At 34.5% G+C, this 27509-nt stretch overlaps 2 protein-coding genes across 3 annotated transcripts in view; one reads left to right on the top strand and one right to left on the bottom strand.

Moving 5' to 3' along the window:
• Positions 1-27509, top strand: part of LOC136036728 (RNA-binding Raly-like protein) — a gene marked incomplete in the record, with an annotated part of 113052 nt that overhangs the window by 22272 nt on the left and 63271 nt on the right. The window contains 1 exon segment of the mRNA XM_065719077.1: positions 15871-15978. Coding sequence (XP_065575149.1) covers positions 15871-15978 — 108 coding nt within the window.
• Positions 1-27509, bottom strand: part of LOC136036729 (uncharacterized) — a 132054-nt gene that overhangs the window by 64470 nt on the left and 40075 nt on the right. The window contains exons 2-3 of one of the 2 annotated variants that reach the window (XR_010619777.1): positions 27097-27250; positions 12349-12469 (exon numbers count right to left, since the gene is read on the bottom strand). The gene's annotated coding sequence lies outside the window, so the exon portion shown is untranslated. The remainder of the gene's footprint in view (positions 1-12348; positions 12470-27096; positions 27251-27509) is intronic. The other variant, XR_010619778.1, reaches the window with a different exon arrangement.

Below are 27509 nucleotides of genomic sequence, written 5' to 3'. Positions count from 1 at the left end.
AAACACACAGAATTTATCAATTAGTTGAGTTTTTTTTTAGTCAAAAGTGCTTTGATTAAATTTTGATTGCTCGGTCAGCAACTAAAATACTCAAAATCTACCAATTAGCTGAGTTAGATGTTCTCGAAACTGCTTTTATTAAATTTTTTGATACCCAGTCGGTAACTAAAACATTTGGAATTTATCAGCCAGCTTATTTCGCTCTACTACAAAGTGCATTTATCAGATTTCTGGTTCTCAGCTCGCAACTAAAAAGTTTGTTTTGGTCGAAAGTGCTTTTATTAAATTTTTGATACTTAGTCAGTAACTAAGACACTCGGAAGTTACCAATTAGCTAAGATTGCTGTACTCAAAAGTCCTTTTATTAAATTTTTGGTACTCAGCCAACAAGTAAGCCACACGGAATTTATCAACTATCTCAGTTTGTTTTACTCAAAACTGCTTTTATTATATTTTTTATACCCTGTGGATGACTAAAGCATTCGAAATCAATCAACAAGCTGATTTTGTTCTACTCAAAAGTACATTTAATGAATTACAGTTACTCGGCCTGCAGCTAAAACACACAGAATTTATCAGCTAGCACAGTTTGTTGCTCAAAACTGATTTTATTAAATTTTTATGCTCAGTCAGCAGCGAAGACACTCAAAATATACTAACTAATGCAGTTTGTTGTAGTCAAAAGTGTTTTTATAATTTTTTATACTCAGTCAGTAAATAAGACACTCGAAAGCTGGTAGCTATCTCACCTTTTTCTACTCATAAGTACTTTTATTAAATTTGGTTATTCAGCCATCAATTAAAACGTTTAGAATTTGTCAACTAGCTGATTTTGCTGTGCTCAAAAATGTTTTCATTAAATTTTTTACTCAGCGAGCAAAAAAGACACTTTACCAGGCAACTGAGTTTTTTGTACTCAAAAGTGCTTTATTAAATTTTTTCATATCCAATCAGTAACTAAAAGACTCGGAATTTAACAACTAGCTGTGATTGTTGTACTCAAAAAAGCTTTTAGTAAATCTTTGGTACTCAGCTAGCAAGTAAAACACATAGAATTAAAAACTAGCTGAGTTGGTTGTACTCAAAAGTACTTTCATTAAATTTTCGTTAGTCAATCAGCAACTAAAACACTTAGAATATGCCAATTAGCTGAGTTTGTTATACTCAAAAGTGCTTTCATTAGATTTTATAATACTCAGTCGGTAACTCCAAGACTCGGAATTTACCAACTAGCTGAGATTGTTGTACTCAAAAGTGCGTTTATTTAATTTTTGGCGCACAACCTGCAAGTAAAACTCACAGAATTTATCAATTAGACGAGTTTGTTGTACTCAAAAGTGCTGTCATTAAATATTTTACTAACATAGCAACTAAAACACAATTTAACAACTAGCTGAGTTTGTTCAACTCAAAACTACTTTTATTAAATATTTATATCCAGTCGCTAACTAAAACATTTGGAATTTATCAACTAGCCGATTTCGTTTAGTCAAAAATGTATTTATTAAATTCCTGGTACTCAGCTTGCAACTAAAACACTCAAAATTGATCAATTACCTCAGTTTATTGTACTCAAAAGTGCCTTTATTAATTTTTGTTCACTCAATTAGCAACTGATACACTTGGAACTTAACTACTAGCTGAGATATTTATACACAGAAGTGCTTTGATTTTATAGCTTTTCAGGGTACATTCCTTGATTCAAGCTTTTTTCTAGCATGTAACATCATATTTTTCCTTGAAACAGAACAGTTGAAACAAAAATCCTTAATTTAAGTCTAACATTTATACCAACTTAACAACCTTTTGCCCTATATTGCTTCCTACCAAAAACATTCAGTTGACAGAATCCTTTGCTAATAGCCTCTCAAATTTACGTAAACATCATTTCAAATTGCCTATATCAGACTCATTACAAGCATACGATATCCAATTCTAATACAAACATGTTACAATGTCATTTTTTAAATGAAAAAAAAGTTGAAAAAACTCTCTAAGTTCAAATAAAAATAAGTAAAAAAAATCACTATATACATAATTTTTCTAATGGAAAAATCACGATTTAGATATCTATATTGTGTTCATTTCCTATTTCGAAAGTATCACAAATGAAATTTTCTTGTTATAAGTATATTTATTGTCATTTTAAGACTTGTAAAAAAAAGTTGAATAATTCCTAAGACAAAAAATTAAGTAAAAAAAAAGAATCTTAAGTTCAAAAAAAGGGTTAAAAGTTGATGGGCTGGGCATTAAGGGCCCTTGGAGGTTGGTCTTTGGTCCCAGTTCCCACTAAAAAAATGCTATAGCAATTGATTCATTGGGGACATAAGTTCGCCGGTTTACTTTACCCAAGTGTGTGTCATAAAAAAAGAGTAGCAGACTTGTCGTTTTTGATTCATTAGAATCCGGTTCGTATTATAAGATGTATTTAAAATTCCACTTTATATTCACTCTGTGTAGGAAGCTAGACTTATTATATTTTATGTTTATTTACATAAGAATGTAAACCGGTTTCATTCAACTCCAATAAAAAATGTATTCATAAGATTGTGTGTATCATCTGTAATATGCTAATGAGATGTTCTGTCTGTAATATGCTAATGAGGTTAAGGGTATATGCAATGAGATTCAGGGTATAATCCTTAGAGCCTCAGGCTGTATATTCAGGAGTATTGCTCCCCATGCTACTCATCTATTTTATTCAAGAGTAGTTACATTGACCTTTAAACATACAAAATCTGTAGGAAGAAGAAGATAGAAACGGAGTCCAGATGTCAAAGATCAAAAGAACTCGTCTTAAGATGCTACGACAGTTATACAGTGATAACTATAACTTATAGGATATGTGCAAAGTAGCAAATAAAGGTAGAAAAAGTAGTAAGATTAAAAAAAAACAGGCATCTTTAAGCGCTAAACGAGTCGTATGGTCCCATTTACAATCCATAAGCTCTTTATATAACAGGAAACAAAAATATAATCCCCGAATTCAGGGTGAAAAGGAGTCATACTTAAGCTTTAAGAAAGTCATACAATTAGGTTTTCGCGTTTATTGTTTGTTCTCAAGCAATCTATTGTTTTCTGTGTGTGAGTTTTTTTTTAGCGTATTTTACAAGAATAATAAAAAGAAAGAGATCAGAAGATAAATTGGTTCGAAAGAGGCTACTCTCCATTCATGAAAAAGACATCAGTTTACGCTTGTTGTTAACTCTTTTGAACAGTGTTTCTCAATCTTTTTGTCCTTGAAAACCATGTCAAATAAATTGCATGTCTCAAAGAACCTTTACCAAATGTTTTTCTCATCCAAAATTTTTCAGCGTAAGTCATGATGATAATGGTGAAAAGAGTGTAGGGGAGGAGGTGGATAAATCACCGGTATACTTTACGCCTTCGGTAGTAAAAACTGAAAACTTTTATGGTTCACACAAAATGTCTTATGCCTAACTTTCTACTAGGAAGTGGTAGTGGGTGGGGGGGTAATTTCTAGGTACCGTTGTCCTACTTTAATCCTCCAGTCACAGAGATTGAAAATCCTTCAACGAAGTGCAACATTTCTAAGTTTCCGTTAAAAGATTGGACGTAGGATGGAGGGTAGGGCTGGGTCCGAGAAGCCACTTGTGCTACCTGCTCAAAAAGGGGTAACTTGCCTACTTTTTGAAAATCTGGTGGTGAGAGGGACGAGGGGTAAAAAGGCCACACAGTAAATTTGTAGCTCCAGCAGTATCTGCTCTCCTAAAAAAAAATTATTTTCATGGCCAACTTTCTATTATAGTTGCCCTGAAAAGAGCCTTATTCATTGGGGATAATTTTTTTGTGCCTAAAGTCATAAAATCAGTCTAAATTTTGCATTTAAAGAATCTACTTTTTGTGTTCCTTCTAAAGATGCAAAATTAATTTAGTTTAACTCCCTGGTTTTCAATTAGATTTCGTTTGAAATTAATTTTAGTTTCAGACAACGAGATCAAAATTGTCGCAATTATATCTCAATAGAGGGATTCTCGATTTTTTTATGTCCCAAAGACTCTTTACAAATTTTTTTTTCAAAATTTATCATCGTAGATCACTCGAAGGGATAATGGTGACAAGAATGCAGGGCGGGGTCGGTCACGGGTATACTTTACGTGTTTAATAGTAAGAACTGGAGATTATTGTGTTACTGTAGTTCAATCAAAATACCATAGGACTAAATTTCTACTCGTTGGTACTTGAGAATAAGATGGTACTCGGTGAGGGCTAGTCTCAGGGTACTGGCCCGATTTACTGAAGTCACGCTGATTGAAAATTCGTCTCTCTTTTTGGTTCAAATAAGTTGTAACAAATTTAAGTTTCTGCTAAAAAAAAATCGATTTCAGGATAGGGGGGCTGAGTCCGAGAAGCCAGTTGTGCCACCTTTGCTTCTTCAGTCATACAGACTAATGAACCTTGAGTATTTTGAAACAAACATTGGGTAAGATGCCCACTTTCCACAAAGAAGTCAGCATTGGGAGGGACAGGGAGGGGCTACAAGACCAAACGGCAGGTTTATGGCCTCCAACAGGACAAATTGATAATTCTTGCTTTATTCTGACTAAGGAAGAGGCAATATGTCTAACTTTCTACTAGAAGTTTAACAGGGAGAAAAGAGAGAGTGGAAGGCCCACGGTCCTGGCTAGTGTCTCTAGCTTGTTTTGACACCAAATCAGAACTTAACTCATTTTTGTACCAAACGCAGACTCAGCTCTATTTTACACGAAATAATTATCTAGTTTTTTTTCATGGGCGTTACGACAATGAAGATTTCATCCTGCTGAAATTCACTAAATGCCACTTGTTGAGAATTGCGGATATATGTGTATCAGTTCTTCAACATATTGATTGAATTGAGAAAAAAAGATATTCCCTCTCTAAATTCTCTCCATCCAAAATTTCATTTCTTTCTTAGCTATAATTATTTTTTTACCGTAGTCCAACTATTTAATTTAGCTGGCAAAAAATACCAAAGGGTAAGCTCCAATATTTTTTAGAGTTGAGTGAACTATTGAATTTTATATGGCACTTGTGATGGCATTTCTCTGCTTCAACCCTAGACTTAGAAAAATTGATAAATTAAACTTAACCAAAATCAAAAACAGAAATGGCTTCTATAAGTAGATGAAGGCACACACTGTGGTGGCACAATAGGATTAATCTCTGCTTTATACTACAGGCCCCTAAGTTCAATATCAGCTACCGCAGGGCCTGGAGCTGCATAGGGATTATGCGTTAGTATCTCCAAATAATCAAATAAGAAGAAGAAGATGGCAACAGATTGGGGCCTTTGATTTGAACATTTCTGTTTATTTAACTCTAATGAAACATTTTGGAGATGAAGCCACTGTCCGTTACAGATCTTAGTAACTTATTTATTTAAGTTTAGTAGTAGTTTGAAATTGATTCCTGTTTGCTCAAAAGTAGCAATGCACTCAAGAGCAGAATCAACGCCCAAATATATAAAACCTTGGGGAACAGCTTCGAACAGTCTACTCAGACACAGGCTATGTAAGTCCACTTCATCTCCCAAGCCGTAGACTCTGTCTCCAGGAAAACGAAAAGCCACCCTTTTTGCCATGGGTATAACTTTCTAAAACGTAACCTCATGTTCATCAATCCGACCAGATGGCCATTCTCTCCTTAAAAATATAGAGGCCGGAGCTATACCATTTTCTTGCAATATACAAAAATCTACTGAACAGAAAAAAAAATCAAAATATTGCTATTGTAACTCAATTATACCCGAATATAAACGGGAATCGATGCATGGCAACTTGATTTAAATCGAATTTCTTTAAACCTGGTTTAATTTAAACGACTAGACTAGTCTCTATTCGGATACCCAATAGTTGCTAAGGAGCGTCAAAATTAATCATTTTGTGTTGTTAAAGCTTAAAAATCCAAAACCCTTTCCACGGACGGAATTATAAAACTTGGACTCCCTATGTGTGTATCAAGTGCTTAGGGCACAGTTTAGCTCAAAATAAATGACAGATATGACTAAAATCAGGGAAGATCCATCAACTCTCCGCTCCGTGCCAGTTCTGGTCACCCCTGAATAAAGGGTAAGCTCCATTTTCGTCAGCCATGGTAAAACTATTTTTTAGGTGGCACATCTAATCCCATTCCTTTTAAACAAAAAAAAAAACTAAATAACGTGCTAAACCGAAATCTGGCACAGGAATATTTATTAAAAGAAGAGGGCATCATTTTCAGATCTGACAGAAGATGCTCCTATCTTAGGTTTCAAAATTTGTCCATTTACTATCCTAATATTTCGACAATATGGCTATGGAACTGTCGTACACTTCAATGTTTTCATATTAACCTCAACTGGAGATTTTTATTAATGTCAGACATCAGTTTGAAGTTGGTATCTGTTTGTTTAACGACTAGAACGAATCTTTCCACTATAAAGCAAAATGATAGTCGAAAGAAACAAGAGCTTAAGGAAAAACAATAGATAATCTTCTTTGACACAGAATATAAAACTTCATTTCAGCTCCTAGACTGTAAGCTCTACTTCTAAGACAATTGAAAGTAATTCTATGCTACTTTTTTCAACTCCCCTCTGTAATTTGTACCTCAAAGAAAATCAAAAAAGAAATCCTTTTTGATCACTAGTATGAATTACTTGCAGCCTTCATAAATGTAATAACATATTCGTAAATTCTGCTCAAGGTTCCCACTTTCTGCCAAAACTGTAAAGATTAAACGCTTATTACTTTCTTGCAAAATACTGAATTGAAGGAAGAAAAAAAGAACAAAATTAAGTGTTTATGTCAGTTCTTTTGAGCCTGTTGATTTAAACGACTCGGCTTGTCTTCATTGCAATTTATAGCTGATGCTAAATGCTGTCAGATTTTATCCATCATCTACCGAGAAGTATGAAAGCCTTTAAATGAAAAAAAAAATACAACTTAGACAGTCTCTGACTGAATTAAGTGGCTGGGACCTGGTTGAGGTTAAAATAAACGACTCATCTCACTTTAAAAGAGATTAAACAGTTCAAAATAGGGATGATACCTTTTTATTGACAGTGAATAGATATAAAATTATTTAACTGGATATTTCGAACACATGTACAGTGTTCATCATCAGCAGTAAAACTGCTGAGCAGTAAAAGCAGTAAAACAGTTTTACTGCTGATAATGAACACTGTACATGTGTTCGAAATATCCAGTTAAATAATTTTATATCTATTTACTGTCAATAAAAAGGTATCATCACTATTTTGAACTGTTTTACTTTCGTCATGGAAAGGTAGTGTGGTCTTCGAAGTTATCTATTAAAAGAGATGAGGGGAGTATAACTCCTGCATCACCATCACCCCCTTCCCTGGTCCATTCCTAGGCTCGTCGTAGCAAAAGGATGGAAAAATAATATAGACCATACACTTCAATTTTTTGCTGTCAGGTTTTACCGTTAATCCTGGTTTACGTTAGTTTCTTAGAGGAATAACAGAAAAAATAGCGCAAAGTAGCGAAAAATGTTCTCCATTCTTTTCCTATCTCTATTATTGTAGCTCACAGTTCTTCTTAAAATATGCAAAAGCCTTGAGCAAATCATTTATTCAATAGCTAAGCCTGGAAAGAGCATATCTAAACAATATTAGAATAATAAAGAAAAAGCTGAATAACAGAAAAAGATAAAATAAACAAAAAACAGGCATAATTCACTAAAATAAAAAGAGGTTAGAATACCAAAAAGCACAGCAGCAGCCCGAGAAGAAAAAAAACTAAAGAGCGTTACATTTCTCTGTTTTGAAATATTATAAATCGTGGTTTTATCCTACTGAAGTGTTTCAAAACCGTCAAATACTTCTTTAATATACGAAACAAAATTAATATTAAATATGCCTTAATCAGAGACCCCTTACGATTTCTTTCAAAAATTTAAGTCTATTGCTGTCATAAAGTTTTCTGCGAAAGCTGAAACAATGCCAATTAAAGCCTAACTTAAGATATTCGTTTAAAGGACTACGTTAAAAGGATATTCGTTAAATTTGTTATATGAAAAGGACTACTATACATGAGACTACATACTTTGGATTTATTTTAAGCGAGTGTATTACCTCTTTTTCATTAATCATTAGGAAACTAAAGAGGTACTGACTCGTAGTATCCAAGGAACAATCAGTAATCTCAATCGAGTTGCCCTTATCTTCAAGCGCAAAAGAAAATCACCAATATCCAGTGACAAGTCAGCAGGCTAATTTAGGAATGGTGTTATTAATACTTCCCCTTTGTCTTTTTCTAAAAAATGACACCTCTTATTTGAAATCGCTGAAGAACTTTTTTCACCAGAAGCCAGAGACAAATTTGCACAAACGCTGCGAAAGTCCATCTACAACAGAAATTTCTATAACAGTATTTCCCATACCCAACCAAACAAACAAATAAAAAGTATCTTGGACATTTTCTTGTCCTTTATAGCGCTAGATACATGATTAAGGCCATAATGGTCTAACAGCTTACGAGATCTATAAGGGAAATGGATAAGCAATATTGGGTTTGAACAACTTCAAACCAGTCTTGCGCATTATTACATACTCTATTCGCTTGGAGCTTCGCCTTCTGAATAACAACGTGATGCCCAACCTCCTAGCTGCTAGCAAATGTTGGAAGCTGACAATCAAACTTGAGAACCATTCTCTAGCCTATGAAAATATGTTTCTTAGAAGAATTCTGAATATATCATGGCAGTAAAAGTTAACCGAAACATAGGAGTTTGCTGGAGAACCGGTTCACAGCTGTGATAATTAAGTGCGACATATCCCATTTTGGTCGAAAATAAATTATGTATGTATCATGGGTAAACTAAGCACGAGGAATCGAATGGTGCAGTCATAATTGTCCTATCGTGTACCCCTATATAAGACAAAAAGACAAAAAGATAAGTGGCGTTCGTCTCTTTTTTATCAGGTCTTGTCAAACAGATCGTGGTAAGGAACTGAAAGTAAGGAGCGACCCGGCTCGATAGTAACCGAAACTCTAAAAAAAGAAACTTTGATACCAATAGATACATCAACAGAATCGAATTTTTATGCTAATTTTAAAATATAAGTTTCATCAGGTTTAGTCCAACCCATCAAAAGTTACGAGCCTGAGAAAAATTGCCTTTTTCTAGTAAAAGGGGGAGGCCCCCCTAAAAGCTATAGAATCTTAATAAAAATCACACCATCAGATTCAACGCATCAGAGAACACTACTGTAAAGGTTTCAGGCTCCTATCTGCACAAATGCGGAATTTTGTATTTTTTGCCAGAAGACAGATAACAGATGCGTGTTTGTTTTTGTTTCCCCAAGGGTGATCGTATACCCAGTGGTCATAAGATTTCGCGAGAGGGCTCATTTGAATGGAAATTAAAATTTCTAGTGCCCTTTTTAAGTGACTGTCCTTTTTGAGTGAGGGGGCAACTAGGCCCCCTCCCACAACAATTTTTTCCCAAAGTCACCAGATCAAGATTTTTGAGATAGCTATTTTGATCAACATAGTCAAAATGTCTAATAGCTATGTTTTTGGGTACTACTTTATCTCACACAGTCCTCGGAAAGGGCTAAAAGTTACGAACTTTGTCCATTATTTACATATAGTATTTGTTATTGGTAAGTATACACACATTCTCATGTGGGGTTTTCTCTGGTGGGGAGGGATTAGGTTACGTGGGAATATCTTTCCATGGAGGAATTTTTGACGGGGGAAGATAATTTCTATGAAGGATATCCCAGCTGGACATCCCAGCATTATCGCAAAAACGATCAGAAATTAGATTAAAAAACACAAATTTTCCAACTGAAAGTAAGGAGCAACATTAAAACTTAAAACCAACAGAAATTATTACGTATATGAGGGGGTTCTTCACATCGTCAATACCTTTCTGTTTACGCCAAAGTATTTTTAATAATTTCAAAAGAGCTATTTATTCTAATTAAACAGCGTTTGTGATTCAGGGGTCATTCTTGAAGAATTGGAATAAAATTTGAACTTTAGCATAAAGTGCAAGGTATCGATGAGTGGGTGAACCCCCTCGCATTACGTATATGAGGAAGTTTGCCCCCTCGTCATTACCTCGTTCTCTAAGCTAAAATTCGAATTTTGTAAAAATAATGGCCGATATAAGCAATAATTCGTTTGTGTTATTTTCAAGTCGATCTTAGTGTTTAATTAAATAAAAAAAACAAGTTTTTTAAATGAAAGTAAGGAGCGACATTAAAACTTAAAACGAACAGAAATTACTCCGTATATGAAAGGGGCTTTTCCTTCTCAACGCCCCGCTCTTTACGCTAAAGTTTGACTCTTTCTCTTAACTCTACATATAAAAACAGTAAAAAATAAACTTTAGCGTAAAGAGCGGGGCGTTGAGAAGGAAAAGCCCCTTTCATATACGGAGTAATTTCTGTTCGTTTTAAGTTTTAATGTCGCTCCTTAATTTCATTTAAAAAACTTGTTTTTTTTTATTTAATTTCTGAACGTTTTTGAATCAATGCATGTTTTGATTTTGGCTCTCCGCAGAGGAATAATTAAAATGAAATTTGTATATTTATTTTTTTTTGGCTAAATGGCTTTCTCATAATTTTGATCCAATGATTTTGAGAAAAAAAGAGCGGGGGAGGAAGCCTAGTTGCCCTCCGATTTTCGGTTAATTAAAAAGGCAACTAGAACTTTTAATTTTTTACGAATCTTTTTATAAGTAAAAGATATACGTAACTTATAAATTAGCTTACATAAAGAACTTTTGTATTCTTATGTTTTTATTACATATATGAGGGGGTTCGCCCCCTCGTCAGTACCTCGCTCTTTACACTAAAGCTTAAATTTTGTCCCAATTCATTAAGAATGACCCCTGAATCACAAAAGCCGCAGAATAAATAGTTGAAATTACTAAAAATACTTTAGCGTAAAGAGCGAGGTATTAGGAGGAGGTGAGCCCCTCATATGGGTAATAATTTCTGTTCGTTTTAAGTTTTAATTCTGCTGCTTACTTCCAGCTGAAAAACACTTTTTCATTGTTTTTTTTAAGTAATGTTAGTAAATCCTGCGCTCCCTTCATGGACATTTTCTTCCCCCATGACAAATTCCTCGATGGAAAGTTCCCCCAGTATATCCCCCTCTTCTCAACCCCTGCCTCCAACCAAAAAATCCTCCTGAAAACGCCTGTACACTTCCCAATAACCATTACTATATGTAAGCACTGGTCAAAGTTTTGAACTTGTAACCCCTCCCACGGGGACTGTGGGGGAGTAAGTCGTCCCCAAAGACATAGTTATAAGGTTTTTCGACTACGCTGAATAAAATGGCTATCTCAGAATTTTGATCCGCTGACTTTGGGAAAATAGTTAGCGTGGGAGGGGGCCTAGGTGCCCTCCAATTTTTTTGGTCACTTAAAAAGGGCACTAGAACTTTTCATTTCCGTTAGAATCAGCCCTCTCGCGACATTGTTGGACAACTGGGTTGATACGATAACCCCCGAGGTAAAGAAAAAAAAAAAAAAAAAAAAAAAAAAAAACGCGCATCCGTGATCTGCCTTCTGGTAAAAAATATAAAATTCCACATTTTTGTAGATAGGAGCGAGAAACTTCTACAGTAGGGTTCTCTGATACGCTGAATCTGATGGTGCGATTTTCGTTAAGATTCTATGACTTTTAGGGGGTGTTTCTCCCTATTTTCTAAAATAACGCAAATTTTCTCAGGCTCGTAACTTTGATGGGTAAGACTAAACTTGATGAAACTTATATATTTAAAATCAGCATCAAAATGCGATTCTTTTGATGTAGCTATTGGTACCAAAATTCCGTTTTTTAGACTTTTGGTTACTATTGAGCCGGGTCGCTCCTTACTACAGTTCGTTACCACGAACTGTTTGATTTTACTTTAAGCTGCTTCATAACTATGATTTTTATGTGATAATAAACTAAAGATATTGTATGTGTTCGGCTTATGGCTGTTATTAAATAACAAAAAAAAAATTTCCAACTGAAAGTAAGGAATAAAATTGAGATTCAAACAAACTTAAATTATTGCGCATATCTTTTGAAGATCTTTTCTTTCATTCATTGCAGTAATTTGAGAATTGCTGAACTTGTGACTCTCATTTTCATAAAAATAGGTTCGACCTGTTTGGCCGTTTTGTTACAATGCCTTAAAAAATTGGTTCCCCAAATATCGCGAATTTAAGTTACGTAGGATATTTTTTTCGTGGAGAAATTTCTCATGGGGGGTGGGAATTTCTTATGGAGCGGGAGCTGTATTTCCCGATATTATTTAAAAAAAGATCAGCAATTAAATATAAACAAGTTTTTTCAACTGAAAGTAAGAAGTAAAGCCAACAGAAATTACGTACACGAAATGGGTTGCCTCTCCTCAGTAGCTCGCTCTTACGCTAACGTTTCTTTTTAAACTTTTAAAAAAGGCTATTATCCTAATTAAATAGCCTTTGTGACTCAGGAGTCAGTCTTAAACAACTGAAACAAAAATCTAATTTAAGTTATCATAAGGTTAATATTAGTTTTAAGAAAAATTAATAATCAAATTTTGTTTTAATTATTCAAGTACGGTGAGCCAAATTAAAAGCCTGCATTAATTCAAAACCTTCAGAAATTAAATAAAAATCACGTTTTTTTACTGAAAGTAAGCAGCAACATTAAAACATAAAACAAACAGAAATTGTTCCGTACAGGAAAGAGTTTGTACCCTCCTTGACGCCCCGCTCTTTATGCTAAAGTTTTACTCTTTCTCACAGCTCTATTTTTTAAAACAATAAAAAAAACTTTAGTGTAAAGAGCGAGGCGTTGAGGACATGAGCGAAGCGTTGTGACAAAGAGTAAAACTTTAGCGTAAAGAGCAGGACGGTGAGCAGGAGAGAGCCTGTTTCACATACGGAACAATTTCTGTTCGTTTTAAGTTTTAATGTCGCTACTTATATTCAGTAAAAAAAAAAAATCTTTTTTTCATTTAATTAATATTCAGAATGACAGAACAGGATTATCCAATGGAGCTATAACACGGGGACTTGACATTTGTCATAAGGCCCTGGTATATGGCGAGACATTCGCCGTAAAATGAAATAATTTGAATTCACTTAGAATATGATCTCCTTATCTCCATCAGCCTTATCCTTCAGAGCGACCACAGCCGACAAAGTTTTTTTCCGTTTTTGGCTCTCTTGAAAAGTTACAAAAATGGCATATGTCACAATTTTAATTATCACGGCCGATTAGTTAATGACCCTATGCAATGTAGCACCATGGCCAAGTCTATTGTAAGCCAGATTATAGCCTCCCAAATATAGTATATTAGTGCTTCCCAAAGGGGAGGCGCAAAAGAGGTCAGCCAAGATCTACCTTATGACGGAGGTATGACAAGGACCTGAGAAGCGTGGCTGTCCCTTCCACCACATTGAGAGGATGTCAGGGCTGTGCGTCAGCTCTGAGGTGTCTTGTGAAGTTTTATAGGCGTCATATACGCTTTCCCTGGTTCCGGGGATATATGGTAAGGTTAGAGTCCTGCTAGCCCTACCCTCATTTGCGTTAATTTTGTTTGTTTAATTTTGACTTGGCTATTCATTTCAATTTCTACTTGTTTTAGGATTCATCTATTCATTTATAGTACTATCTGTTTTCTTTTTGTTTGATATGATTATTTGTTTTAAACAACTATTCGCAACGGATATCTTTTTGTTTAACAGTAATTTCTGTTCTTTTTAAGTTTGAATTATTATATGACTTATTCTTGTTTTTGTTTTTAGGTTTTCATATTCATCTTAACCTTTTTCAACCTTTTCTGTAATTTTTTTTATAATTGATATTCAGGTTAATCTAGAGTGACAAGCCATATGTACTTATCAGACTCCCAACTGAAACTTTTGATAGACAATCCACCGCGCCACCAAATTCAGATCTGTCTTAATGTGTCTCGCTGGCACACACCTTTAAGAAATGTACTACCTTTTTCACACAAAGAACGGCGTTTTTATGTAAATGTTTTAAATTTGTAAAAAATACACGTTAAACGAAGAAATATATTAGACGAACTGTCAAAAAGCGTACAAAGTAAGGTCGGATAAGCTTAAACTTCTATAGTAAGTACTTCTACAAACCTAGGATTAAAAATATTGAAACACAAATTGCAAAAATAAATAAGTCGGCGTATTTATCGCTTCGGTGTTTCAAGTAGAGCAAGCTGAACTCCTAGGTAAAATAAACCTGACTCAAAGTGCGCTCATGTGGAATAAATATCGCGGTCATTTTCTTGAAAACTGCTACGCCTGTCCTGTTCCTTATGTTTTGTAAAAAATAATAAACATGTTGGGCTATAACTGAACTTTAATTTATATTTGAATTTGTAGTTATTATAATTATTTAATTATATAAAAGTATATTTATTTCATTTATATTTATATGAGAGAGAGAAAGATGGGTTTATTAATATAAATAACAAAACAAAACAAGCAAATGGCCCGAAGCAAAGCTTGTTTGGGCTTACAACCCCAATACACATACAAATAAAACAATACGAAAAAGAAGAAAAAATAAAAAGAAAAGAAAAGGAAAAGAAAAAAGAAAGAAAGAAGAAGAAAAAATCAATTACCCTGCATTTCAATCGAAACGGATTTACACTTCAAAAGAGACAAAACAAAAAGAAACCAAAACCACTTTACCAGTATCGCCAAAATCAAAACCAACATCTTGGCTCCACTTGAGGTCCACTCAACTATCAAAACCATAAATATTAAGGCAAAATAGCTTTAATTCCCGCCGAAATTCAAAAAAACTATCCATGTTTCTCAAAGTCGTAGGTAAACAATTCCATGCATGGGGTCCTAGATGCCGAATAGAAAATTGAGATCTACGGGTAATAGCAAGCGGACGACGAATTATATCGGACTGTCTCGTAGAATGTGTATGAATATCACTTCCTAATTCAAACATACTTTTAGAACATGTTGGTAAACAATTTTGAAAATATTTATATATAAACAGGCTTCGATAAAAAATAATAAGTCCTGCTAAAGGCAAGATTTTGCATTCTATATACCTCTTTTGTACCGAGTCTTTAAAACCTACACCACATAACACTCAAAGCGCTTTATTCTGCAAAACTCGAACACGATGGAGATGAGAAGGAAATGTACTACTCCAAACATTGCAACAATATAGCAGATAAGGATGAATTAAGGAATAATATATTGTTCTTAAAATATCTCTTGGGAAAATATACTGCAACTTTCTTAAAATGCCAACATTCCTAGCGAGTTTAAGACTAATATACATATTATTATACATGATGAATAAATATCGCAGTCATTTTCTTGAAAACTGCTACGCCTGTCCTGTTCCTTATGTTTTGTAAAAAATAATAAACATGTTGGGCTATAACTGAACTTTAATTTATATTTGAATTTTTAGTTATTATAATTATTTAATTATATAAAATTATATTTATTGTATTTATATTTATACATATTTATATACGTGTTGAATAAATATCGCGGTCATTTTCTTGAAAACTGCTACGCCTGTCCTGTTCCTTATGTTTTGTAAAAAATAATAAACATGTTGGGCTATAACTGAACTTTAATTTATATTTGACTTTGTACTTATTATAATTATCTAACCATAATTACTTATGTGTAAATTAATACTTATAATTTAATCACAATTATTTTGCACCTTATTATAATTATAATTATTTATAAGTATTTAATTTAAGTTTATAACTAAATTTATAAGTTATAACATCAAAATTAAGTCTATAATTAAACGGTGTAAAGTAAAATAGATCTAAGGTTGGGAAATATTTAAAATGGTTCATTAATTAAATACTCATTTAATCTTTTATTTTATCGTGCTAAATTCTATTTCAGGTATATCTATGCACCGTGGATATGCTTTCATTCAGTTTACAAACCAGTTTGATGCCAAGAGTTCATGTCAGGGTGAGGACGGGCGTACTGTCCTTGGTCAAACTTTAGGTAAGTCCTCTAATACTTTCCTCTTAAACCTGAAATTAAACGCTACGTGAGAGCATCCAAGCACTCTTTAAAAAAAGGGGGTGGCTCAGCATTGATAATAATATTTTTACCCTATTTATGGAGGTTTATCTCGTTTTTAAAGATTTTTTACTTTCTGTCTTACCGTAACCATAATCTACTGCTACTACTAGCACTACTACTATTGATGCTAATAGTAGCACTAGAGATACTACTGCTCCTGCTACTATTACTACTACTTCTACCACCAGGGCCGTTCCTAGGGGAGGCAACCAGGTCAGCTGCCTCAGGTCCCCAAGCCAGGGATGCTGTGGCTCGGTGTTTCCCCTTTTTAATCAAATTTTTCACTTTTATTTGGCTTTTTTTTGCTTGTATTTGGCTCGATATGGGAGCACTGTAATGAATTTTTCCTCTACTGCTACTATTGCTGCCCCTTGCTACTGCTACTACTAATACTAGTAATAATAATACTAGTAATACTAATACTAGTAATAATAGTACTGCTATTAATAACAGCTCATTTCAGCACCATCTGTCTGATGCTAAGACGGCTGTGTAAATTCCACCTTTACCCATATCTTTTCAAAGCTTCACTCTTTGACCCCCCCCCCCCATCCCATAAAGTTCAAATCCCTCTAAGGCCATTCTTATGACTCCTTCCTATCACATTTGGAGACATCCTGCTTTTTACTTAATCCCAGACGGATGGCCAAAAAGCACGCTTTTTGGTCGTTTATCATTCACCATCCGTAAAATGTGACTTAGCCACATTAATCTTTCTTTCATTATAGTCCTTAAAGGTGGGATCGGACAAAATTTTTCTTTCAGCTATTTGTTTGATATAGAGTCAGTCAAACAATTACCGTCATCCATCCTTAGACGTTTCCACAAGAGCACATCTAGTATACGTTCCTCAACCTTTCGGAGCATCCACATTTCAGGGTTACACTTGATCACTGTCACTACTCTTGCTTAAATTCTGATATTAGTTGAGATGTTTATTTTCCTATTTTTTCCAAAGTGTTTCAATTTTTTCAAAAAACACCCTGTACCTTCGCCATTCTAATTTTTACATCTTCAAGGCATTCACCATCTTTACTGATAACGTTAAGTTATGAAGCTATCCCCTCGATAAATTTATCTGTTATCTAATTTGATCTTCTCATCCTCACCCCTATCCCCTCTCAAAAGGTATAAAATAAATTTAGTTACAGCAAGCGTTTTATTGTACATAAAAACTGAATATTAATTTTTCTTGTAAGAAATGTTCATATAAGAAGTCGTGATGTATAATTTATAATGTATAGTTATTTTATACATATAATGTATAATGATATTTATATGTATAATTTATAATGTATAATTTATAATTGTATAATTAAAATGTAATGTATAATTATAATTATTTATATAAAATATAATATAAAATTTATTTGGGTGCTCGTCTATTAAACGAAATGCACTTAAGAATTATGCTCTGTAAGACAAAAAACGGTTTACCCAAGGGTTAATCCTGATGAAATATACCAAATTATGCTAACAACCAAATTAAATACCAACAAAATTTGTGTACTGAAATATAATAAAAATGTAATAATTTATTAACAATATTATAAAAACTACGATAAAGAACTATGGAAAGCAGGCCGCCCAGAACGCATTATATTAAATATCTAGCCTAACCAAAATACCAACTAAATATTTAATCTAAATATGCCTACATCTTAGGTTTTTCACAGAGCCAAAGCTATATGTCAATACAGACAGTAAACCGGTTCTTTGCAGATTCAACAGAACTTACAGAGCGTAATTCTTGAGTATGTTTCGTTTGACAGACAAATACCCTTATTTTTCAATATATTTATTGTTTTTATTTATTATTTGCTGATAATTTGTTTATTATTTTTTAATAATTATTATTAACAAAAAAATAGTTTTTAACAAATAATTCATCATTTGTTCAACAAGTTTTATATCACTCAGAAGCCATCTAAAATAAACTGAACAAGGTATATGCCATGCGGGTAGAATGCAGGCCTATAGATTCACCGAGTTTATGGACATACGCTTTTTAGAATTAGGAAGGCAGCGCCATTTATATTGGCATTCATTTCACTTTGGACAGCAACTGCTGTCACTTCAAAGCATTTCTCTCTGTTCTCAGTTAATGACAATTATTAATATTAATCATTATTATATTGTTAATTATATTATTAATTATGATATTGATTATCATAAGATATAAATATATAAGATAATAAATAAAAGATAATTAATTTTCAAACAAAAAGTTGGTGGTAGCGATCTGAAAGTAAGGCGTGACCAAGCTCAATAGTAACCGAAACTCTAAAAAAGAGATAATGATATTGGATACTGGCAATGAATACAGAAATATATCCCTCTAAGGCTTAAAACTAGCCAATTTAACCTAAAAAGGTTCTTTCGAGTTGACCCAAAATTACTTAAAATGACTAACTACAGGAAAAAGCTTATTTTTAATATATTTTTAAGCTTATTTAGGAAAAAGCTGAGTTTATTGACATACGCTTTTTTAGAATTAGGAAGGCAGCACCATTAATATTGGCATTCATTTTAATTTTGGATAGCAAGTCCTGTCACTTCAAAGCATTTCTCTCTGTTTTCAGTTAATGACAATTATTAATATTAATTATTTTTACATTATTAATTATATTATCAATTATGATTTTGACTATCGTATAATATAAATATACAAGATAATAAATAAAAGATAATTAATTTTCAAACAAAAAGTTGGTGGTAACAATCTAAAAGTAAGGCTTGACCAAGCTCAATAGTAACCGAAACTCTGAAAAGGAGTAATGGTATTGAATACCGTACTGGTAATGAATGCAGAAATGCATCACTATGAGGCTAAAAACTAGCCGATTTAACCTAAATTACATAAAAAAACTAGTTTTTTTAACTGAAAGTAAGGAGCGACATTAAAACTTAAAACGAACAGAAATTACTCCGTATATGAAATGGATTGTCCCCTCCGCAATCCCTCGCTCTTTACGCTAAAGCTTTTAATTGTTTTAAAAAGCAGAATTGTGGCAAAGAGTCAAACTTTAGCGTAAAGAGCGAGGGATTGCGGAGGGGACAATCCATTTCATATACGGAGTAATTTCTGTTCGTTTTAAGTTTTAATGTCGCTCCTTACTTTTAGTTAAAAAAACTAGTTTTTTTTATGTAATTTCTGAACGTTTTTGAATTAATGCATGTTTGATTTTGACTCTCCACACTTAAACTATTCAAATGAAATTGGCATATTAATTCCTTTTTTGGCTAAATGGCTTTCTCTTAGTTTTGATCATACGATTTTCAGAAATATGGGATGGGGAAGGAGGCCTAGTTGCCATGCAATTTTTCGGTTACATAAAAAGGCAACTATTGATTTTCATTTCAACGAAATTTTTTTATTAGCAAAAAATATACGTAACTTTAGAATTAACTTACGTAACAAACTTTTATATTCTTTAATTTTTATTATGTATATGAGGGGGTTTGTACCCTCGTTAATACCTCCTTCTTTACACTAAATCGTAAGTTTTGTCCCAATTCTTTAAGAATGACCCCTGAATCAGAAAGGCCGTAGAATAAATAGTTGAAATTACTAAAAATACTTTAGCATAAAGAGCAAGGTATTTATCTCCTCCTAAATACCTCACTCTTTATGCTAAAGTATTTTTAGAACCCCTCATATGCGTAATAATCTCTGTTCGTTTTAAGCTTCAATGCTACTTCTTCCTTTCATTTGAAAAAAACGTTTTCATGTTTATTTTTCATTGTTTTCTTATAGTAATGCTAGAGAGTCCTGCGCCCTTTTCATTGAATTTTTCTTCCCCCGTGACAGATTCCTCCAAGAAAAGATCCTCCATCATAGCCCCCTCTCCTCAGCCCCACCCCCAAACAAAAAAATCCCCCTGAAAACGTCTGTACACTTCCCAATAACCATTACTATATGTAAACACTGGTCAAAGTTTGTAACTTGCAGCCCCTCCCCCAGGGATTGTGGGGGAGTAAGTCATCCCCAAAGACATAGTTATTATGGTTTTCGACTATGTTGAACAAAATGGCTATCTCAGAATTTTGATCCGTTGACCTGGGGAAAAAAATGAGCGTGGGAGGGGGCCTAGATGCCCTCCAATTTTTTTGGTCACTTAAAAAGGGCACTAGAACTTTTCATTTCCGTTAGAATAAGCCCTCTTGCGACATTCTAGGACCACTTGGTCGATACGATGACCCCTGGGAAAAAAAAAAAAAAACAAAAAAAAAAAAACAAACAAATAAACACGCACCCGTGATTTGTCTTCTGGCAAAAAATGCCAAATTCCACATTTTTGTAGATAGGAGCTTGAAACTTCTACAGTAGGGTTCTCTGATACGCTGAATCTGATGGTGTCATTTTCGCTAAGATCCTACGACCTTTAGGGGGTGTTTCCCCCTATTTTCCTAAATAAGGCAAATTTTCTCAGGCTCGTAACTTTTGATGGGTAAGACTAAACTTGATGAAACTTATATATTTAAAATCAGCATTAAAATGCGATTCTTTTGATGTAGCTCTTGATATCAAAATTCAGTTTTTTAGAGTTTTGGTTACTATTGAGCTGGGTCGCTCCTTACTACAGTTCGTTACCACGAACTGTTTGAAAGGTTGTTTCAAGTTGACCTAAAATTACTTAAAATGACTAACTACAGGAAAAGCTTACTTTAATATATTTTCAAGCTTATTTAGGAAAAAGCTGAGTTTATGGACATACGCTTTTTTAGGATTAGGAAGGCAGCGCCATGAATATTGGCATTCAATTCACTTTTGGACAATAGGTGCTGCCACTTCAAAGCATTTCTCTCTGTTTTCAATTAATGACATATCTTCAAGTTAATAATTAGAATTCAATATAATACGAGTTCTACCTTTTAAAATCAAAATACATTATGTAAATTTTGTCACGTTTTCAGTTAGTAAATTCAAGTACAGTGTCATAGCTGTATTTTCTTATAGATTTTACATATCCCACCAAGATGGTCCAATGGACCCTTTCTTCTGAAAAGTGTTTCTCTTTTTTACTATTTATACTCTCTAAAGAGCCATACACCCCTCCCGAAAGGATTGGATGAGGCTCCAAATGAGAAAGAATATTTTCCTGCGTAATTCAGTGACTAAAAACTGAATTGGCTTTAAAAGGGTTCTTCTTTTATTCGCGCTAGAAATTCTCAGAGAATTACCAATCATGTTAAAATATTTGAACAAAATTTCACAGATTCCGACTTACTGCAAGCTCTGACCGCTCAAGATGTTCAAGTGGTCAAAGTACATGCGTCATTTAAGTGCCTATTAAAATCTATACGGGATCTTCTAAAAATAAGGCCTATACTTCTTTGGTGGAAAACGCAACAGCAGTAAACTAAACGAAAATAATCAGCACAGCAAAGGATCCCTTATTGCAAATTTGACGAGTCGTAAACGTTTTCTTACAAAAACAAAGCTTGGTCGGGGGTGATGTGTCCAAAATCCAAAACATACGGAGAACAGCTCTCTTTTACAAATGAGCAAGCAACATACTATCTGTCAAAATGTCTTAGCTGCGGGAATCCAAAAAACATAGTGGCTTTTTATTTATTCAGGGACACGTGATGTTTCTAGAGTACAGCCGTGGGGAGATCTTGGAACTCGGGCCTAGCGAAACGATTGAGTTATTTGACAATATGACAAGCAAGACCAAATAGTATCTCCTTCTCTACGAAGACCTGACTGTGAATGAAGGGGCAATTTAATAATTAAGAGCCAAGATCCCAGGGGCTACGGGGTGATTTAGACCCCGAAGGCATATAAATTAGACTTTTTGATGTTTCTGAAAAATGCTACATAATTATAGTTCAATGTAATGGGATCACAGGGGGGAACAGAAAAGGGACAGGAGGGAGGCTAGTTGACCTCAAGTCAATTTTGGCCCGAAAAATAGCATTAAAGCTTCAAATCACATTCAAATGAGCCCCCAGCCAAGTACCTACAGTTCCATATTCTATGCAGGGCGGCTGAGGAAACATTCTTTGTTCTTTGCCAGGCCCCATTTTTTTGGGGGGGAGCCAATCTTATTTCTATTTTTCCATCTACAATGGGTTCTCCTTAGCCCAGAACAAGAATATAAGTTTTGAGGCAATCGAGAAAAATTCATTGTCCCTTTTTCGGTCCCTTTGTATGTGGGGGGGAGGGGCTGTGCCAAGTAACAGGTTTCAGTAGGTTTCTAACAAGCAATCTTCGAACTGATCATGGTCAAAAACATTGTTGGCCCAATTTCTGGGTTAGCCCCTTCCACTCTCCTGCAATAAAACGTTTGACCTTTTTATCCCACAGAACAACAGTTATGCTGAAATTGCTATTTCGAAAAATCAAAAAGTTGTTGGAGGGGATGATTATCCTCCAGCAATTTTTGGACCTTATGAAAGGCACACGAAGTTTCAAGCTCCAATTGAATGAACCCCCTTCAAAGTTTTTGCGATCAGTCCTTCCTTACGACGTGGCGGGAGAGAAAAATTAAAATAATAAACCGAAGGCATATGGTTCTTTATTTAAGCAGTGCTAGGGCACTACTTCTGGTAACAAACTACAGACATTATGTTTACCTACGATCTCTTTTTGATTTTGTTTTCTTGTCAACAGTGAATGTTTACTAAGGTGTTCGAAGCAGCTAGCACAGGAGTAAAACTGTTGTTGGTTCCATTGTTGTGGTTAAATGCCTGATGCCTGATTATCTGCTTCCGTAACCAAATAACAGATCCGTGGGTAAAAATCCGAGTAAAGCCTCCCTCAAGCAACTCAGCACGCCCCTAGGGAACAGACAGAGAAGTGCCCTACAGATACGTAGGGTACCTCCATAGGAAGCACAAGGGGGACATAAGGGGGACCTAGTCTCTGGGGTCCACAATAGAAACTGGGGCACATTCTCGAGGGGGGGGGGGTGAAAATAAAGCACAGGAGGAAGAATACCCCTGAAATGCACACTCAGCACGGCCCACAGGCGTGTTGACACGTCTTGTGAGTTGCAAACCTTCTCCCAGCATTGGACTAAATTGCATGATGACACACAACACTGTCGTAGGAGGGTCATTTATAGGAGGACAACTACGGCAGGGCGTCATATTCAGATCTTTAACCAATGGTCTCTGTAAAGGGCTGCCTCATCTCTATCGGGTAGCTACAAGACTAAGATCCTTGCGGTGGACTATATTATCACTTCAGGAGTGACATCACTCGAGGAAATTATTGCCTAGTAAATCACACAGCATTTGCGCTTGATATTTATTAATGGATATTTTTCTGATCTTAGTCTTTTTTGGTGGGCGTTTTCAGACTGAATTAAATAAAAAAACATTTTTTTTTTAACTGAAAGTAAGGAGCAACATTAAAACTTAAAACGAACAGTAATTACTTCGTATATGAAAGGGGCTGCTCCCTCCTCAACGCCCCGCTCTTTACGCTAAAGTTTGAAACTTTCTCTCAACTCTACTTTTTAGAACAGTAAAAACTTTAGCGCAAAGAGCGTCGTTGAGGAGGGAGCAGCCCGTTTCATATACGCAGTAATTACTGTTCGTTTTAAGTTTTAATGTCGCTCCATACTTTCAGTTAAAAAAAATAGTTTTTTTGTTTAATTTCTGAACATTTTTGAATTAATGCATGTTTTGGTTTTGGCTTTCCGCAGATGAATAATTAAAACGAAATTTACATATTTATTTTTTTTAGCTAAATGGCTTTCTCATAGTTTTGATCGAATGATTTTGAGAAAAAAAGGAGCAGGGGGGAGGCCTATTTGCCCCCCCCCCTCAATTTTGTGGTTACTTAAAAAGGCAACTAGAACTTTTAATTTTTTACGAATGTTTTTATTAGTAAAAGATATATAACTTACGAATTAGCTTACGCAACGATCTGTATTCATTTGTTTTTATTACGTATATGAGGGGGTTTACCCCCTCGTCAGTACCTCGCTCTTTACAATAAAGCTTATCTTTTGTCCTAATTTCTTAAGAATGACGGCTGAATCACAAAGGAAGTAGAATAAATAGTTGAAATTACTAAAAATACTTTAGCGTAAAGAGAGAGGTATTAGGAGGAAGCGAACCCCTCATATACGTAATAAATTCTGTTCGTTTTAAGTTTTAATGCTGCTCCTTACTTTCCCTATCCAAAACTTCTTCACATTTATTTTTTCGTTTTTTTTAATAATTCTAGAAAATCCTGCGCTCCCTTCATTGAAATTTTCTTCCCCCATGACAAATTCCTCCATGGAAAAGTTCCCCCAACGTATTTCCCTTTTCTCAACAAGTCCCCCATCCCAACCAAAGAATCCCCCTGAAAACGTCTGTATACTTCCCGATAACCACTACTAGATATAAGCACTGGTCAAAGTTTGTAACTTGTAGCCCCTCCCACGGAGACTGTGGGGGAATAAGTCATCCTCAAAGACATAGTTATAAGGTTTTTAGACTATGCTGAATAAAATGGCTATCTCAGAATTTTTATCCGATAAATTTGGGAAAATATTTGGCGTGGGAGGGGGCCAAGGTGCCCTCAAAAATTTTCGGTCACTTAAAAAGGGCACTAGAACTTTTTATTTCCGTTAGAATGAGCCCTCTCTCAATATTTTGGGACTATTGGATCGATACGATCACCCCTAGAAAAAAAAACAACAAAAAACGAAACAAAAACAAACAAAAATAGACACGCATCCGTGATCAGCCATCTGGCAAAAAATTCAAAATTCCACATTTTTTTTAGATAGGAGCTTGAAACTTCTACAGTAGAGTTTTCTGATATGCTGAATGTGATTGTGTGATTTTCGTTATGATTCTATGACTTTTAGAGGGTGTTTTCCCCGATTTCCTAAATAAGGCAAATTTTCTCAGGCTCGTAACTTTTGATGGGTAAGTCTAAACTTGATGAAACTTATATATTTAAAATCAGCATTAAAATGCAATTCTTTTGTTGTAGCTATTGATATCAAATTCCGTTTTTTAGAGTTTTGGTTACTATTCAGCCGGATCGCCCCTTATTAGAGTTTGTTACCACGAACTGTTTGAAAACCTTTTCATAGCAATTTTATACGATATAGGGTGCCTCTCTGTAATAACATAATATTTGTAGGTATGAATATTCGGAATTAATTCGGAAAATTTATTCGGGATTAATAGGCTTGAGATTGTCTGCACAGGATTTCGGTTCTTGTTAATAGAAAATAATCGCCAAATGTTCACCTCCACAATCACCATGTTATCAAACAGTTCAAGGTAACGAACTGTAGTAAAGAGCGAACCGGCTCAATAATAAACGAAACTCTAAAAAACGAATACTAAAAGATACATCACAAGAATCAGATTTTCATGCTGATTGGAACCTAGGCCCCCTCCCACGCTCATTTTTTCCCCAAAGTTACTGGATCAAAATTCCGAGATAGTCAAAAAACCTAATAACTATGGCTTTGGGACGACTTACTCCCCACAGTCCCCGTGGGAGTATCTTCGTGGGAGTATCTTTCCATGAAGGAATTTGTCATGGGGGAGGAGAATTTCAATGAAAGGAACGCAGGATTTTCTAGCATTATTTAAAAAACAATGAAAAAATAAATATGGAAAGTTTTTTCAACTGAAAGTAAGGAGTAGCATTAAAACTTAAAACGAAAAGAAATTATTACGTATATGAGGGGTTCACCTCGTCGTAATACCTCGCTCTTTACACTAAAGTATTTTTAGTGATTTCAACTATATATTCCACGGCCTTTGTGATTTAAGGGTCATTCTTAAGGAATTGGGACAAAATTTAAGCTTTAATATAAAGAGCGAGGTATTGACGAGGGTGTGAACCCCCTCATATACGTAATAAAAATATACGAATATAGAAGTTCGTTACGTAAGTTAATTCGTAAGTTATGTATATTTCTTACTAATGAAAACGTTCGTAAGAAATTAAAAGTTCTAGTTACCTTTTTTAAGTAATCAAAAAATTGGAGGGCTATTGGGCCTCCTTACACCTCCTCCCCTGCTCTTTTTTTTTCTCAAAATCTTTCGATTAAAACTGTGAGAAAGTTATTTAGCAAAAAAAAAATAATATGTAAATTTCGTTTTAATTATTTATGTCCGGAGAGCCAAAATCAAAACCTGCATTAATTCAAAAACGTTCAGAAATTAAATAAAAAAACAAGCTTTTTTAACTGAAAGTGAGGAGCGACATTAAAACTTAAAACGAACAGAAATCATTCCGAATATGAAAGTAGCTTTTCCTTCTCAACGCCCAGCTCTTTACGCTAAAGGTTTTTACTGTTTTAAAAAGTAGAGTTAAGAGAAAGAGTCAAACTTTAGCGTAAAGACTGGGGTGTTGAGGAGGAAAAGCCCCTTTCATATACGGAGTAAATTCTGTTATAAAGAAACACTTAAAGACATGGGGGAAGAACATTTTTAGAATGGGATAGACTGGGATACAGCTACAGGAAATGATATAGATGAAAATGAAAAGTTTATGACACCTTGGATGAGCAGGAATATTTATTTTATGAGAAAGAATTGGTGACAGTACTTAAAGAATCAAAATAAAAAGACACCAATAATAAATAATCAGGCACCAGGTGCTTATACTGTGGTAAACATGTTTCTTAAATATAGCTGTTATGAGGTTAGAAATAACTTACTCCTGATTATTAATACTATTTTTGAAAAAGAGGTAAGTGGTTTACCTTTTAATAGGTAATGGTAAGGAGGAGAGGCGTCCGTAGCCGTGTTGGCTTGAGCCTGCTTGGTGCTGCGGTGAATTGCTAGTAGTAGTAGCAGTAGTGGTATTGGCCTTAAAGGTGGTACTTCTATAAGACTATATTTCGTCCCTCTTGCTAATAAATTAAGTAGATATCTCATTAGTTTTGCAAATGTCATTCAGGCTTGTCTCCTGTATAGAAACATTACAGCTTGAGAAGAAAAGATTTATACAAATGCTTCGACTTCAATTATATGACGAAGTTTTGTCTCTTTCATCATTGTCTATGATAACAAGTTAGGTATCTGACTTATTTCGGTAGCTACCAGACTTAATCCGCTTACCATACTTAGCTCTAAAGCTAACAATTCTTGGCAGTCTTACAAGCTTCAAACGTCCCTAGTAGCCAGTATCATCTACCTAAATATACCTCCTATCCAGGTTCTGCAGTTCAAGGGTAGAATAACGCGCTTCCGATATGTTGACTTGATTTTGTTGCTGAAAGTTGAAAGAAAAAGTTTTAATCTATATTACATCATGCTTCCATCACTCAGATCCTGTCTGTTGCAAACAGTAGCATACTACTGGAATGCTCGTCATTGGACAATGTAAACAGTGAATTTCAGTTTCAAAATAAGTGTAACAAGATCTCTAAACAGATGATTTGGACGATTGGTGTAAAACATCCCCCTACTAAGGATGTGGTATTCTTTTTTTATAGTTATATTTTTTAGTTAGTCTATAGAGGTTTTTGAAT

The sequence above is a fragment of the Artemia franciscana genome, chromosome 15 (genome assembly GCF_032884065.1).
Source record: "Artemia franciscana chromosome 15, ASM3288406v1, whole genome shotgun sequence".
Lineage (NCBI taxonomy): Eukaryota > Metazoa > Arthropoda > Branchiopoda > Anostraca > Artemiidae > Artemia > Artemia franciscana.
Note: the sequence above shows the minus strand (reverse complement) of the source record. Positions and strands in the feature narration are given on the sequence as shown.